We start from the raw sequence: 14,181 nt of genomic DNA on the forward strand, positions 1-14,181 counted from the left end.
GTCACTTCACAGACTTTTTTAACTTTTTAGGAAGAGAAATCAGTACCATGAATTGCTGAATAATACACTTTTTTCATAACTGCTAATTTTAACAGTTATAGAACCAGGAGTGTTTCATGTCTACTTTCACCCACCTCAACTTACTCAGAGACACAGGGCTACAGAACAGACTGCACAAGGCAAAACTAATGACAAGTACTTCAATATAAAAAACTCAAACCCAAACAAAATAACCCACTCCTATAATAGTGACGATTTCAAAAGAGATCTTTAATCTTTCAAAATATTCACAGGCAAATTTAAAGTTCATACCAATGATACAAATGAAAAAACCCAAACAACAAATCAATGTAGAATGCAAAAAAAATCTGACTTCTTCTTCAGTCAAAAAAAACATACATTAACAAATGTCAATCCTGTTCACACAAAATAACCTTCCAGTCAATATTTGCTCACGGATGTAGACACACATTGTATTGCAGTGAGATGTAATTACAGTGTCAGGTCACTTTTCCAAAATAATAATTTTTGAGAGATAACCCTGAATTTAAGAATTAGCAACAGAATTCAAGAGGAAAGCATTAAAGGAGCTATTGGTGAAGTGTAACTGACCTGAATAAAAGATTTCCTATGGCAATCACCACATTTTCCAAAAGATGAGAAAACTCAAGTCTTTGCCCTCAAGAGCAGGAATTTTAGAGCAAACTCTGCTGTGAGACTGTGCAGAGACAGTCACAGCCTTACATGTAAAGAAGACTGAAATAACTGATGTACTTCCAATATCAAGCCTATCCAGGAAGGGCATTCCTTTGGCAAACTTAAGTTGAGGAACACATCACTGAGATGAAATGCTACATTTCAAAAGAAATCACTATAGAAGCTCCTAAGACTTTAAGGCAGGCTGGAAAATATACAGAATGCTCAGAACAGAATAGAGAAGTTTGATCTGATCAAAAATAAGGCAAAATGACTCTAGGAATTTTACATGGCTAAACCAGGAATGTCTTCTTTTTTTTTCCAGTGGAAAATTCCTTTTGGATACTAGAGCCCATCCTCCAATTTGGAATCAACTGGTTTAAGAGTAACTTACCTTAAGGCTTTTTTGTATGTTTAAATTAACACAATCCACCACTTTTGCTGCCACATACACACAAAAAAAAAGCAAAGCTTATTTCAAATGTTCATTTTTAGAAGCTAAAGAGCCCAAAAGTTCCAAAGGCAATCACTGCACTTGAGTCTCCAGACGCCGCAGCTCTGTAACCACAAGATCGATGTTTATGATCGGGTTAAAATACAAGGCCCAGTAAAACAAACAATTGCAGACAAACTGAGGAATAAAAGGCCAAAAAATGGTAACAAAAAGACCCTGGGTTGAGACTTTCCAGAAATGTCTCCACATTCTCTGAGGAATAGTCCTGTGAAAAAGGAAAGGGAGAGGCTTAGAGGGACTTCCTGGTTTGTTTTTACCCACTCTAAGAAAAGCTAAGAGGTGTTGCAGCCTTAAATTATTTAGCCCTTACCTGGGATTACCCTTTACCTGTAAAACACTATTTTGCACTCCAGGAAAAGCTTTCTTAAAACCCAGCAGTACCAAACATAAAGAGGAAGCATTAAGTCAGTGTACTTAGAGCCCAAAGCCCAGCAGGCTCCGGTGTCACATTCCAGCCCTGCCACAGGTTATTCCGTGTCCCCTGTGCTCTTCTGTCCCCTGGCGGCTGGCAAAGGGAAAACCCACTACACACCACAACAGGAATTTCTCCCATGCAGTTTCTAAAACTAGAAATGAGACCACAGCAACTATGAAGTAATATTAATATGCTTGAATTAAGATTAAAGTCACAACAGAAAACAGAAATTCCTGTAACCAGAAATAATACCAGCATAGCTAAACTTATTTATGGTTCTGAGGACTCATCCTTTAATAACTACACTGGAAGCATATCATGACAAAATTCTGATGTATTTACTCTCAGCTGGCAACTAATACCAGTTACCATAAAAGGCAGTTCTCACAGTAAGGGTTAGTATTTCCCAGTGGTTAAGAACATGTTTATTACTGTTTCTGCATTTGCTACCTCTGAGAAGTAAAACCAGCTGTAAGAAACCCTATCAAATATTCACATAAATAAAGGCATTCAGAAGTACTAGCATATGTAGGAATTCAGATTCACCTGTTCTTATTAACCTCAGAGTTGTAGTCAGACACTGTCATTTCAGTGAGCAACTGTGCAATCATGAGATTGTTACTATTTATAAGGCCATCTACTTCCTACCCTCTTCAACAAACTCACTAAGACTTACTTCAGTTCTCTTCTTGACCAGAGCCTCCAAAAGGAGAATAATTCCAGAACAGAGAGCAACATAGCATTCACAATTATAAATCTTGATGTCCAGTAGTGCACATCCAGCCAATCCCAAGCAAATTCAGCTATCAACTGGTATGGCAAAAATAAATACTTTACAATGAATTCTCTCCATTGTTTCCATGAAGGATCTTTAAGGTCCTGTAAATTAGGATAAAAAGACTGTTAAAAATGTTCTATTAAACAAATACAATACTGGCTTATTTCTACTAGTCTTTTGTTGAAAAGCTGTTTTTTCCATACATTGAAAGCAGCAAATTGTCTTTACTATACTTGTGGGTAGATAATACTACAGCACAGTAATTTCCATTAGATTAGAACATCACAGACAGCCAGACCTTAAAATGCCCTTTCTTAAAACACAGGTAATTTGAGTGAAGAGCTTTTCTGTAGTCTTGTGAACTTCAGAAGGATGACTGTCACACATTTGAAGTCTTAAAAGCCTTAAACTGATCTTATTAAAGGTAATGGTTCCAACTCTGGTGACCACATAAAATAAAATCAAGGAACCACTTACTCTGTAGGTTTGTTGTTTTTAAAGTCATAGTGTAAAGAGATGAAATGGTGAATAATTACTTTATGGTTTTATGCTGCTAGTCTTAAAAATGCTTGTAATTAAAGCAAGTAGCACATTTAATGTTTTGAACACTTACCAGCAGTTTTGTGAAAACATCTTCATGTTTGTCTTCTTGCATAGGACAAATTGTGTGGATGAAAGGTAGGAAAGCTTCTGCATAATCAAACAAATACAGGTATAACATACTGAGTCTTGGAGAGCTCTTCAGGGCATACAGAAGAAAGAGGGATTTTCCTGGATTTACAGCCTGAAAGATATCAAATTATCAAGTTTCAATCAGTGAAAAAATAAAATGAAAGGGACATGCCAATTCTTAGATTTTCTGACAATTATTTTTCAAAGGATGATTTTTCAAATACCACATTTCATTAAACTGAGCAGCTTTTACAAGCACAATTCCACTACCTCAACACTCCATCTGGCTTCAAAAAAATCGTCTTTTAAAGATATTATTTTAAAAACACTTAATATACATGACACACTTAATATAAAATTTACCTTATATTCCCAAAGGTTCTGTGGTGGTTTAACACCTAAAGCTTTCACACATTCCAGTTCTGCCATGATGGCTTTCCTGTGGTTGCTGTTCTCTATACTGTAAGGCTCTTTGGTGAAATCCTCCTCTGTCAGTGTGAGGAGCAGCCTACAAAAGCAGAAGAATTCAGAAGGCAAACAGTGTCTCTTCACCACAAAGATATGACTCACAAATAAGCAACTAAATACCGAAACAATAAGGTACTGATAGGAGGCAGCACCTTTTGGCTTACAGAATGAATCACAGAATGCTTTGGGTTGGAAAACCTTAAAGATCATTGTTAAATTACATTCCATATCAAGTGTTCACACCAACTGCATCTCAGAGCCTGGGGTTTTAAATACTTCTTTTCCAGTTTCCTCTCGCCTGCTTTCAGCATTTCTCTTAGGTGGAATGCAACGATGCACATGGCACATGGATACTTCCAAATGAAAGGGAAGGTGGGAGGGGTGGATAACACACAAGTAGAATTTTACTCTCAGTATCATTTCAGTCTGCATTGTCAGCAATTTAAGAAGTTCTTAGGACATTTTCAAGTAGCTTGCTTAGTATCTACTACTCAAGTTTTCACCAAAAATTGTTATAACTTCCCCTATAATGTATTCTGGTACCTTACAGAATATTCCCACAATCCATGGAACACAGTACAGTCATTTCCCAACAAGCATCCCTAATGAATCTGTCAGCAATCCCAACACACCATAGTTGTTCTTGGCCATCAGGCCCCTCACCTTCCATTCACTTTCTCCAGTAAAAACCTTTCTTTGTAATGTGAAGCCCATGGGCCCAGCTGCTCCAGCCAGAGGATCACTTCCTCAGCAGTCCATCTAGCAACAGGCTTGTGGACAAGATGATCTTCTTCAAATTCTCTGCTGCTCCAGTGATAGCCAAGTAGAACTACCTACGGGTGGATTAAAAAGATAAAACCCCCTCATCTTTTACCTGTAAAGCAAATACATTAATGATAAACATGCAATAAGAGGCTTGGCATGTAGAATTTTCCACTTCATGGGCCCTAGAATATTCAGGTTATAAAAAAGTATCTGGAAGTTTCCCCCACTTTGCCAAACTTCCATCTAAGCTACATTGCAGTTGTAGTTCCTGACAGACCTCTGAAGGTGGCAGGAACTCAGCAGCCTTCAGCAGCCACTCTGCTCAGCTGAAGGCTCTTCTGTGCTGACAAGCTGACAAGTTTAAGAAGATTTGATTGCATGCTAAATGAAGGAAATATGGAAAACCAAGCAGATGAAACTTACTGCTACACAAGTTAAAGCTGTCAGAACGCCTGAGAAAAACCCTCCTCCTCGAGGATTAAATCTTCCTGTGTTGGGAACTGTAGGGATCTGGTCATTCCCATATTGTTGGAAGGCTGCTAAGCTGCGTGCTACATCACTGTTTTGTTGAATATCTTCTTTTCTTTGTTCAATGGCATCAGAAAATAGCTTTTCAATAACATCCCTAATGGGAAAAATATGTGTCATTGTACCAAAACCATTCAGGGTTCATATTCAGAAAAGGGACTAATTTGTTGGATTTTTGTTTTCCAGCCTCAATTGTAGACTATCATCTTTGAAAGCAATGAAAAATTAGTTATTAATACTTAGGAAACTTAAACTTTTATCAATTACTTCCAAACAATGTTTTGCTTAGCTTCTAAAGTTAAAATACTGCATAATTCCTCCCATGTATATTTCTTATGTAAAATTAGAATTCTGTGTGCTACTGGCAAGTCTTGGTTACTAAAAAATGGTAAAAGACAACATAAGAGCCTACCCCCAATCCTACCATCTAATTATTAAAATATTATTAACCCAGATAGAGTATTATTCACAAAAGAAGTTGTGGGTAATTCAAAACATCAAACATATTTCTAGCTTTGTTCTGCAATATGATCACATTTCTTCCTATAAATAATTCCTATTACAGAAATAACTACACAATTATCAAAGATCAATCTAACTTACAATTATTAGAAAACAACCAGCTATATTAAAAGATTCAAGGGTCTCAATACTAAAAAAGGATCTCTCCTCTCCATCTTCCAAAAAAAATTCAGAAGAAACCTCCCCCACTCCAGCCCCCCAAACAAAATCAACCAACACACCCCTTAGTTCCATGCAGAAAAATGGGCTTGAACAGTTCAGAACAAGTGCAGAACATGAAAGCCTTTGGGATTTAAATGTCCTTGCAACAGTTCAGATTACCAATAAGCTACAAAATTCTGAGAAACTCAAGAAATCAGCCAGCTAATTTCAGTGGTTTGATTTATCCCAAAATGGCATTCCCAAAAGAGTACACTCACCTGAGCAGGATGTTGACTTTGGGGAACCCTTCCCATTTGACTCTGCATTCGGGGCACTCGTTCTTCTTGGACGACACCCACCACAGGGCCAGGCAATGCCTACAGAAACTGTGGCCACAGTTCAGGGTGGTGGGATCGACCAGGATGTCGTAACAGCAGTGGCAAAGGAACTCACTGACTGAGATCTGCCTGCTCACGTCAGCAGTAGCACCTGTTTCACCTTCTGCCCTCTCCCTTTCCCCTTGTAAAGTCTCATCTTCTTCCATTTTCTTTTCTGCCTCACGCAAACGGGAAGCCCTCTCAGATCTTCAAACCACGTAAGGCATTACCTCTGCAAAGCAACAAAATAAACCTCATTAAGAAAAAAGTTCTGATAGAAGTATAGGATGGTAAGCAGTGTAATTTCTCGTGGCACTGCTTTTGCCGTTGGGATGGTTTTAAACCTTCTAAGCAACACAGCTCACCCCCAAAATGAAACATGATCTACTTTTTCAGCAACATATTCATTGCAAATTACAATCAAAACCAGATTCTAGATGTAAACAGCTGGGTTTAATCTCCCTCTACTTTCTTCTCCTCTGTTATGAAACACATGAAAGTGAAACAAAGTAACTCACTGACCCACATGACTTGACTATCTTTAATCAAGGTTTTACTAAAAGACACCAATCAAAAGAAATATAATTAGAAAACACCATCAGAGATGGTATTTTCAAAGATAAAACACCAGTATAACATAAGGCTCTAATTTACTTCATCCCTCTTCCTTCCAAGCATACAGAATAAAACATTACTTACAAAAGTCAACACTAGACATTGCTGGGCGATGTTAAAAAGAAGAAAAGTTTGATCCACAAAGTCACGTTTCAGAATTACAAGGGACAGACCTGCTTCCACTTCAGTGAAGGTCTGAGCCCTGCATTAACTTTACTGACAGTTATACTTCGTTAGTATTTCAGAAAACACACAGACGAGAAGAGTCTAAGACTGTTCCAAGCTTACCAAAGATACAAATCTATTTGCTTGATGTTCCTATTCCATTCTCTCAGATGGCAGTATCTAGTTTCTTAAGAAAAACACTAATTCAGATCACTCACTCATCACTCGTGATATGTCAGAAGATACCAAAAACGACACAATTTTCTCCTCAGGTACTACCAAACCAAAATATGACTACACTCTCCACTATGTGGCTCCTGCTTGCTACCAAATTACCTATCTGCCATCCAGATCAAGCACAAAGAGGTAAGCATGCAAGCCGGTAAAGAACGGAAATGAAAAAAAAAACACCAAACGAAACAACAATAAAGTACAGAAACACAACAGTGAAACCAGAATCCTCAGACCGCTTACAAACCTGTATTTCCCGGCAGAGCGCGGACCGTCGGCTTTCTAAAACACAAACCTGAAACAGCACCTACAGGAGGAGAAATAAAAACCAAGGTTTTGCACTTAAAAGCATTCTTCTAGTTTTCCCAGAAGGCAGAGCCAGCAGGATTTCCGTGGGTGGAAAAATATTTCGCCGCCCAGCCTCCACCAAATTAAGACCCAGCAGCAGCAGCAGGACGATTTCTGGCTGCTCTCCTGCCTCCTCTTTCCAGCTCCGCCTTCCTGCCCCCCGCGCTGCTTCCTCCGCCGCGTTTCCTGCGCTGGGCAGGGCAGGGCAGAGCAGGGCAGGGCAGGGCAGAGCAGGGCTGGGCCGAGCCCGACCCGCAGCCCCGGGCGTGGTGGCAGCCCCGGGGTGCCCCGTTCCCAGCCCCGTTCCCAGCCGGAGCCGGGCCCGCCCCGGCACTGCCCCCGGTGCGGTAACTACACAGCCGCCCTGCTGGGCCGTCCGTGTTAGCAGAGACACGAGAGAGAGTATCTACAGAGACACACATTCGCTATTATTTATATATCAATCTCTGTTCCCTTACCGCAATTCTTTTCGACTGAGTCCAAAGAAAAATGGGTGATTCATTCTGTACAACCACCTGAAAGGAGGCTGCAGCCAGGTTGGACTCTGGGGTCAGTTCTAACTACTTGGTGTTTATTTTACACCAGCAAAGAGTTCCTGGATCTGTCAGTTGGGAATTCCTGGATTTGGTGGGAAATGACAGCCATCAACCACTTTAAAGTGCCATGAGCACTTTAACGAGAAACTGCAGGAATGTATGTTAAAAAATTGAGGAGTAACATGAAAATTTTAGGCTTCAGCCAATTTACTGCAAAATAGAAACATCTCTACTATTATTTTAACTAACGCCTTACTGGGCACCATTTAATCATCCTGGATGACTTGCTGGGACTGCGTGTAGAATAAATTGCTTACACTGAGAAGGCAAAACTTAATCTTGAAGAATCTTTAAAAGCTCTCTCCGCTAAGTCTGGTGTAATTCTTTATCTTCTTCTCTATGCCGAAACTGCCTCTCAATTAACAGAGACTTTTCCATTTGTTTTCATTCTGCTGGGATTCTGGAAAAGATGCCTCCTGTGCCGTGTGAACTTTAACCCTGCAGCCCACTCACTAAACTCTCACGGTGTCCGTGCCCACAGCTCCTGCCCTGGCCCCTGGGCAGCTCCTCCTCCCACAGCGCTGCTGCGGGGACAGAACGTTTGTTATTATACAATTACGTGTGAAAGTGCCGGTTTTACCAGGAAGGCGAACGCTTCTTCCGTAACACGCCAAGCCTTCCAGTTCCTCCGGACTTGACATCGTTAAGGCACCACCACCACCAGCAGCTCTCCTGGTGTCTCCTCAGCAGATTCCCATCCCTTCTTCCTTCCTGGTGCTAGTTACGCATTTCTGGGCTGAAAGGCGAGCGCTTTGTGGGCCGTGACATCTCACAACGCCCCACGGGAGAGCGGCGGGGTGGGACTCCTTCTGTCCCTGGGCAGCGCCGCTACAGCCGCTGCGCTGCCGCGGCGGGCACGGCCGGCGGCTGAGGGCCCCTTGCAGCCCGACCAGCCCGGCAGAGCAGCGAAGGCAGCCGTGTCCGTGCTGGGTGCGGGGCAGGACGGACGGAGCACAGCGCCTGCCCCGGGGCAGCGCAGAGCGCTCCGTGCCCTGAGGGCGCCGCCCCGGCAGGAAATGGCGGCCGGGCGCGCTCACGTGCGCGCTCACGTGCGGCGCGCGGGGCGGCCCCGGAAGCGCTCGGCAGGGCCGGGCCGGGCTGCGGCGGGCGCGGGATGGAGGTGACCAGGAGCAGTGAGTGACCGCCCGGAGCGGCACCCCACCCCTGAGCCGAGCCCGGCCGGCTTCCCTGCCCCGGGCTCGGCCTCTCCTTCGTGGCGAAGGGGGTCCCCGCACCTCCCCTGGCCCGTGAGGGGCGGCCCCGAGGCGGGAGGCGCGGCCCCGGGGCTGAGGGGGCCCGAGGGGCGCCGGGCTGCCCTGGGGTGTGGTGCGTAACCTCAGGTGCGTTTTACCCCTTTCCCCGCAGATTTTAAGGATAACCTACACAAAGTGTATGAAGCCATTGAAGAGTCGGACTTCCTGGCCATCGATGGGGAGTTTTCAGGTACGGTCGCGCTGGTTTTGTGGTTGTGAGCTGTTGGCAATGTCTGTGGGGGTGTCCCCGTGCCCCAGTTCGCTGTCTCAGTGTTGACTTGAAAAAGCTAAAGCTGAGGCTACTGCAAAGTGATCAAACTACTCGTTATGTCTGCGATAGCAAGGTTTTGGTCAAAGATACATGTCATGCTAATGCTACCTTTACTCCTTCCCCGCAGTAATCTTTCAATGTGTTAATTGATTTTCACTTGCAGCTGAGGGGAAAAAAGAAGGTATTACATGTGATACCTTTATAAGTGAAAGATTCAGATAAATGAGAAAGGCCTTGCAAGTCTTTGGACAGGGAAGGGCAGCACTAAGAACTTGTATGTTTGTAAAATCCAGAGGGTGTGTGTGTCACAGAGATGCTTTAATGAGTACTTTGGTTTTGGGATGTAGAGTTCAGTCATCCATGAAACATGATCCATGTGGATCTTGAGCCATGTGATCAAAACTTGGTTTTGTTAGATGTGGTGCTTATGGAAATATTGTTTATTGTGTATTGTTTAAAGTGGCTAAGTCATTCTGTAAATCCCTGGGCAGCACTCTTCCCATTTTTAGTTTGGCTTTGATCCTGCACTGTGCTGTAAAGCCCATCTACGTGATTTTATGGAGGGTCTTTGCCTGTTACTGACACGTTGAATAGGAACCAGAACAGCAGAACTTCTGCAGAAGAGCTTTGCTGCTGGAACACTACTGTTAAAATGGGTGGCTTTTATGCAGTAGAAAATCCTTCTGAACTGAAGTAATTGTAACATTAAGTGAAACCATTTTTCTTAAATTATCAGTTGTTGCATTTCTTTGCTGTGGCTAATTTTGAAAAGCTTACCCAAAGCAAAATATGTTCTACTTTTTCAGGGATCAGTGATGGGCCTTCTGTTAGTGCATTAACAAATGGCTTTGACACTCCAGAAGAAAGGTATCAAAAACTTAAAAAGGTAAAGTGTTTACACTGACTGAAAGGAAAATTCTGGAAAAAGGTTAGAATGCCTTAGTTCATCGTGGAGACAACGGGGGAAGTATGTCATGGGTCTAAAACTGAGCTACAGACAGCAGATGGGATTTGCTTGTTTTGTTTTCTGGTAACACAATTGAATGTTGCATTAAACTTGCAGAACTCATGGTCAGAAAAGACAGAAATGATTCCTCACACAAGAATGAGTAAAGGTGTAGAACTTGTTAAAGGATGTTGAGAGTGTTAACATTTACGAGTTCAAAGGGGGATTGGGTGAGAGGAATTCAGTGAGGAGAAGCTTCATCAATTCAGGCCCTGCAGGCACAGTCAGCCTCTGTTAACATTTTAAGAAGTCTGTTGTATCAGAAGGCAGACCCAAATTCTTTGTCGTCACCTTCTTAAAGCTTCACCTTTAACATCGAATAACTTGATAAATTGATATTTTTGATCTTTATGTTCAAGAGGGCTAGTTTTGAATGCCTGTATCCAGTGTAAGCCATGTGGGTTAGAAGAATATTAAATGTGTTGTTACATGTATTTGAAAACTCCTGTCACACTGTAGGGAGTGTAAATGAACATTGAGAAGGACTGAGAGCTGCTTTGGGTGCAGCATGTCCTGTGCTTGAGCAACAGGTGGAGAGAGAGATGGGACTTCCCTCAGTTCTTGTCTGTTTATGGAGTAGAAGTGCATGCTACAAATCATCTTTGGGCAATAGCAAGATGATTAAATGCAGATGAAAACTAGTTGAAAAACTCTAGTGTGTTTATTTTAAAATTACCAGCGAAACAAACGTTGGTTAAGAAGATTCAGTTTACTTAATTTTGAAACGGGAGAGAAGTCATATGTGGATGCACCCTGGTAATCTTTAAATGTGTACAGGTTTTATTCTCATGCAAAGTTTTCCTTTCCTTTCCAGCATTCCATGGATTTTTTGCTCTTTCAGTTTGGCCTTTGCACTTTTAAATATGGTGACACAGAAGAAAAGTATGTCATTCTCTTATTTCTTGTTTTCTTAATTGAGGATTTTCTAAAGTGATACTGATAAGCTCTATTGACATGCAACTCATCTTCTCCACAGGTATATAATGAAGTCATTTAATTTCTATATTTTTCCAAAACCCTTTAACAGAAATTCACCAGATGTCAAGTTTGTCTGTCAGGTTAGTAGAAAAACAAGTTTGATTTTGTTTGGTTAAGGTATACCTGCAGCAAACTTCACCTTAAAAGGTGGAAAAATAGAAGTTTCTGGGGTTTGGTTTTGATTTTTTTCTTATAAGAGAAATAAACATCAGTTAAGAGCAATCCCTAAAAATGAGCTTTAAGGCAATATCTTTGGCTTCAGTCTTTAAATCTTGTTATGTATTACACTGTGTGGTTTCTGGAATTGGAGATAATGTTCCAAACCTGGCAAGATGATTCTAATTTTTTCCCTTTTCTCATTGGACTTTGTGTTCCCTTTTCCTGTTTTATCCTATATTCTCATCTGCTCATCTTACTTTTACTTCTTCCCAGGCTATTGCCAGCATTTTTCCTGTCTCAGATTTGTTCTCCTGAACATTTTGCTTTCTTTAGTTTCCTCTCTCCACGTAGCTCATTCTTTCATCTCTATGCCTTAGGATATTTATTGTTCTATGAAAGTTCAAAATAAATAACAAAAGTAATATTGCCTGAATTCTTGTTTAGGGTCAAAAACGTTGTTGCTCTTGACTTTGGACTTTGTATAATTTCTTAAAAAGTGTGAAAATAACCACACTGATCTTTTATGCCACAGCTCCTTTTCCAAATGTAAAATCTTTTTCTTTTGTTGCAGAGTTCAAGTATAGATTTTTTAGCAAACCAAGGATTTGATTTTAATAAAGTTTTTCGCAACGGTGAGTTGTTTGGTTTTTTTTTATATTTCTTTCAGTGTCTGCAATATTTATGATGACACCTTTCATTGTGTTCTGCAAGAAGAAAAAAGGCTGCTATTCATGATAATCTCTTAACACACAGTGAAGTTCTTGAGTTATTTTTATCTCTTTTACTGTTGTGCTGGTAGTAATTCCTTTCCAGGAATTCATTGTATGGGTTCAACAGAATGGAATTCCTGCTCACAGGAGGGTTTGGTTGTTTCTTGTTGTCCAGTGGCAAAGCATGACTGGAGAGATCCATAGTAATGAATCAGAAGTCCTGTTTTAGGAAGGGGATCAGTGCACTGTAAGGGTGCTGCTGCAGTCTGGGGTTCAGGTGATGCAGGGAGCAAGGGAGAGGAGGGCTAAATATTACTGTGGTTGGGACCTGTGGCTCTGCAATCCTTGGGCTCATTCCCTGTGCAGTGGTAGCAGCCAGTGGGGCATGTGCTGGAGGGAAGCCTGGATAGACACAGAGAACCAGTGGGATGTGGGACAGAGGACTGAAGGGAAGGGTTTGTTTTCAGCCTTCAGGGCTGTAAGAGTGGCAGATGCTTGGTTAGTGATAAGTCTTTGCTGAATCCCTACACATCCCTAATTTGTCTGTAATTATGATGAGCTTTTACTTTTTTTTTCTTTTTGTTAGGAATTCCATATTTAAACCAGGAAGAAGAAAGACAGCTAAGGGAACAGTACGATGAAAAGCGTTCTCAAGCCAATGGTGCAGGATCTCTGTCATACATTTCTCCTAATTCCACAAAGTGTCCTGTAACAATTCCCGAAGATCAGAAAAAATTTATTGAGAAAGTAGTGTAAGTTAAATTGTTTCATATCCTCTGATGTTGTTGAAGCTAAAATGTGAACTGTAGTGATATTTTTGTATGTTGAAGCCATTTTTATTAGTTCACTGGTTTTAAAATGCTGCTCTTTTTGTTTTGAAGTGTTTTCTTGTCTTTTGGGGAGAGCTGTAAACTTCCAAAAAATAAAACAGTAGATATAGAAGCAAATAATTATTTCCTCCAGGGAACAGATAGAAGACTTATTAAAGAATGAAGAAAGTGAAAGTTTGGAACTGGAGCCATGTACAGGGTGAGTTTCTGAAGTTGCATATCTTCTAAAAATATTTGTTGTTTGGTCATACAGAATTAGGGGAGTGACAAGGAAGACTGTCTTTACTTGGGTTGACTGCAGCAAAATTTACATTTGATTGATTTTTTGTATGTTGAAAAAATGTACCTCTGTATATGGGTGTCATAGTTTGCTGTGTGAGCTGTAACTTCTGCATGTAGTGGCAACATATTTAAGTACAGCCAAAAAATGTCTTGTATATATGGGCCTCCTCTTGCTATTGCTGAAGTTTTCCATGCATTTTAAAAATAAACTTTTCAAATCTGTTGGACTGTTAGTTGTTTGTAGTTGACAGTGTGTTACTGTTTTTTATTAGGTCTCCTTCTCAAAAATCTATTTAGCTTTGGGGTCTGGATGTTTGGAGAGTATGGTTGTATAAAAAATTAAAAAAAAATTGAATTTAGAAATAGCAGAACATTGTGAGATGAGGTAAGGTATCATCACTGTATCTGTATGGAGTGATCATAGCTACAGAATATTTTCTTATGAGATCATCTGTGGGTAACTGTACAAAATGGTGTAAATGCCTTTGCAGCTTGGGGACTGGACATCAGAATTCAGTAAAACCCAACTGAGCCTCTAGGTTCTGGTGGCAGTGACTTTTGCTTTAAAAATCTTTCTGCAAATGAACATGAAGTCAGCTTTAACTGAATATCATTACTTGGAAACACTCTATAAGAGGATTATTAGTAACAAAATTGTCTTTTGATTTTAGATTTCAAAGGAAATTAATTTATCAGACCTTGAGCTGGAAGTAAGTTGCTGGTAATACTGCCTTACTGTATATTTTTAGTATTTTTGATAAGAAATCTGGGTAAGATCTGATCTACCTTATCTTGGGGTGATTCATTTAGACGCTGTTTTGTCCTTTAAAAGAAGACTTTTATAATGTTCTGAAGAACTTA

General features: G+C 40.8%; 2 protein-coding genes across 8 annotated transcripts in view; one reads left to right on the top strand and one right to left on the bottom strand.

The window, feature by feature from the left end:
- Positions 1–249: 249 nt before the first annotated feature.
- BFAR (bifunctional apoptosis regulator) lies at positions 250–8,867 on the bottom strand. Of its 4 annotated transcripts, none has more exons than XM_064672836.1 (9): positions 8,412–8,867; positions 7,135–7,194; positions 5,778–6,108; positions 4,732–4,933; positions 4,207–4,376; positions 3,439–3,583; positions 3,017–3,187; positions 2,302–2,504; positions 250–1,415 (listed from the first exon to the last, which is right to left on the bottom strand). In XM_064672836.1, exons 3-9 carry the CDS (start codon positions 6,041–6,043, stop codon positions 1,223–1,225), a joined length of 1,350 nt encoding a protein of 449 aa, XP_064528906.1. In that variant the 5' UTR covers positions 6,044–6,108; positions 7,135–7,194; positions 8,412–8,867; the 3' UTR covers positions 250–1,222. The 4 variants fall into 4 exon arrangements, with proteins under 4 accessions (XP_064528906.1, XP_064528907.1, XP_064528909.1 ...); XM_064672837.1 differs by having other exon boundaries at positions 8,089–8,850; XM_064672839.1 differs by having other exon boundaries at positions 250–1,254; positions 7,694–8,850.
- Positions 8,867–14,181, top strand: part of PARN (poly(A)-specific ribonuclease) — a 48,529-nt gene continuing 43,214 nt past the window's right edge. For 2 of the 4 annotated variants that reach the window (XM_064672831.1, XM_064672830.1), the window contains exons 1-9: positions 8,867–8,964; positions 9,197–9,274; positions 10,162–10,241; positions 11,176–11,243; positions 11,338–11,419; positions 12,070–12,130; positions 12,795–12,960; positions 13,172–13,237; positions 13,992–14,030. In XM_064672831.1, the coding sequence (XP_064528901.1) occupies positions 8,946–8,964; positions 9,197–9,274; positions 10,162–10,241; positions 11,176–11,243; positions 11,338–11,419; positions 12,070–12,130; positions 12,795–12,960; positions 13,172–13,237; positions 13,992–14,030 (659 nt within the window). In that variant the 5' untranslated portion in view covers positions 8,867–8,945. The remainder of the gene's footprint in view (positions 8,965–9,196; positions 9,275–10,161; positions 10,242–11,175; positions 11,244–11,337; positions 11,420–12,069; positions 12,131–12,794; positions 12,961–13,171; positions 13,238–13,991; positions 14,031–14,181) is intronic. The other 2 variants (XM_064672834.1, XM_064672833.1) reach the window with 2 other exon arrangements.

This window comes from Pseudopipra pipra, chromosome 16 (genome assembly GCF_036250125.1).
Source record: "Pseudopipra pipra isolate bDixPip1 chromosome 16, bDixPip1.hap1, whole genome shotgun sequence".
NCBI lineage: Eukaryota > Metazoa > Chordata > Aves > Passeriformes > Pipridae > Pseudopipra > Pseudopipra pipra.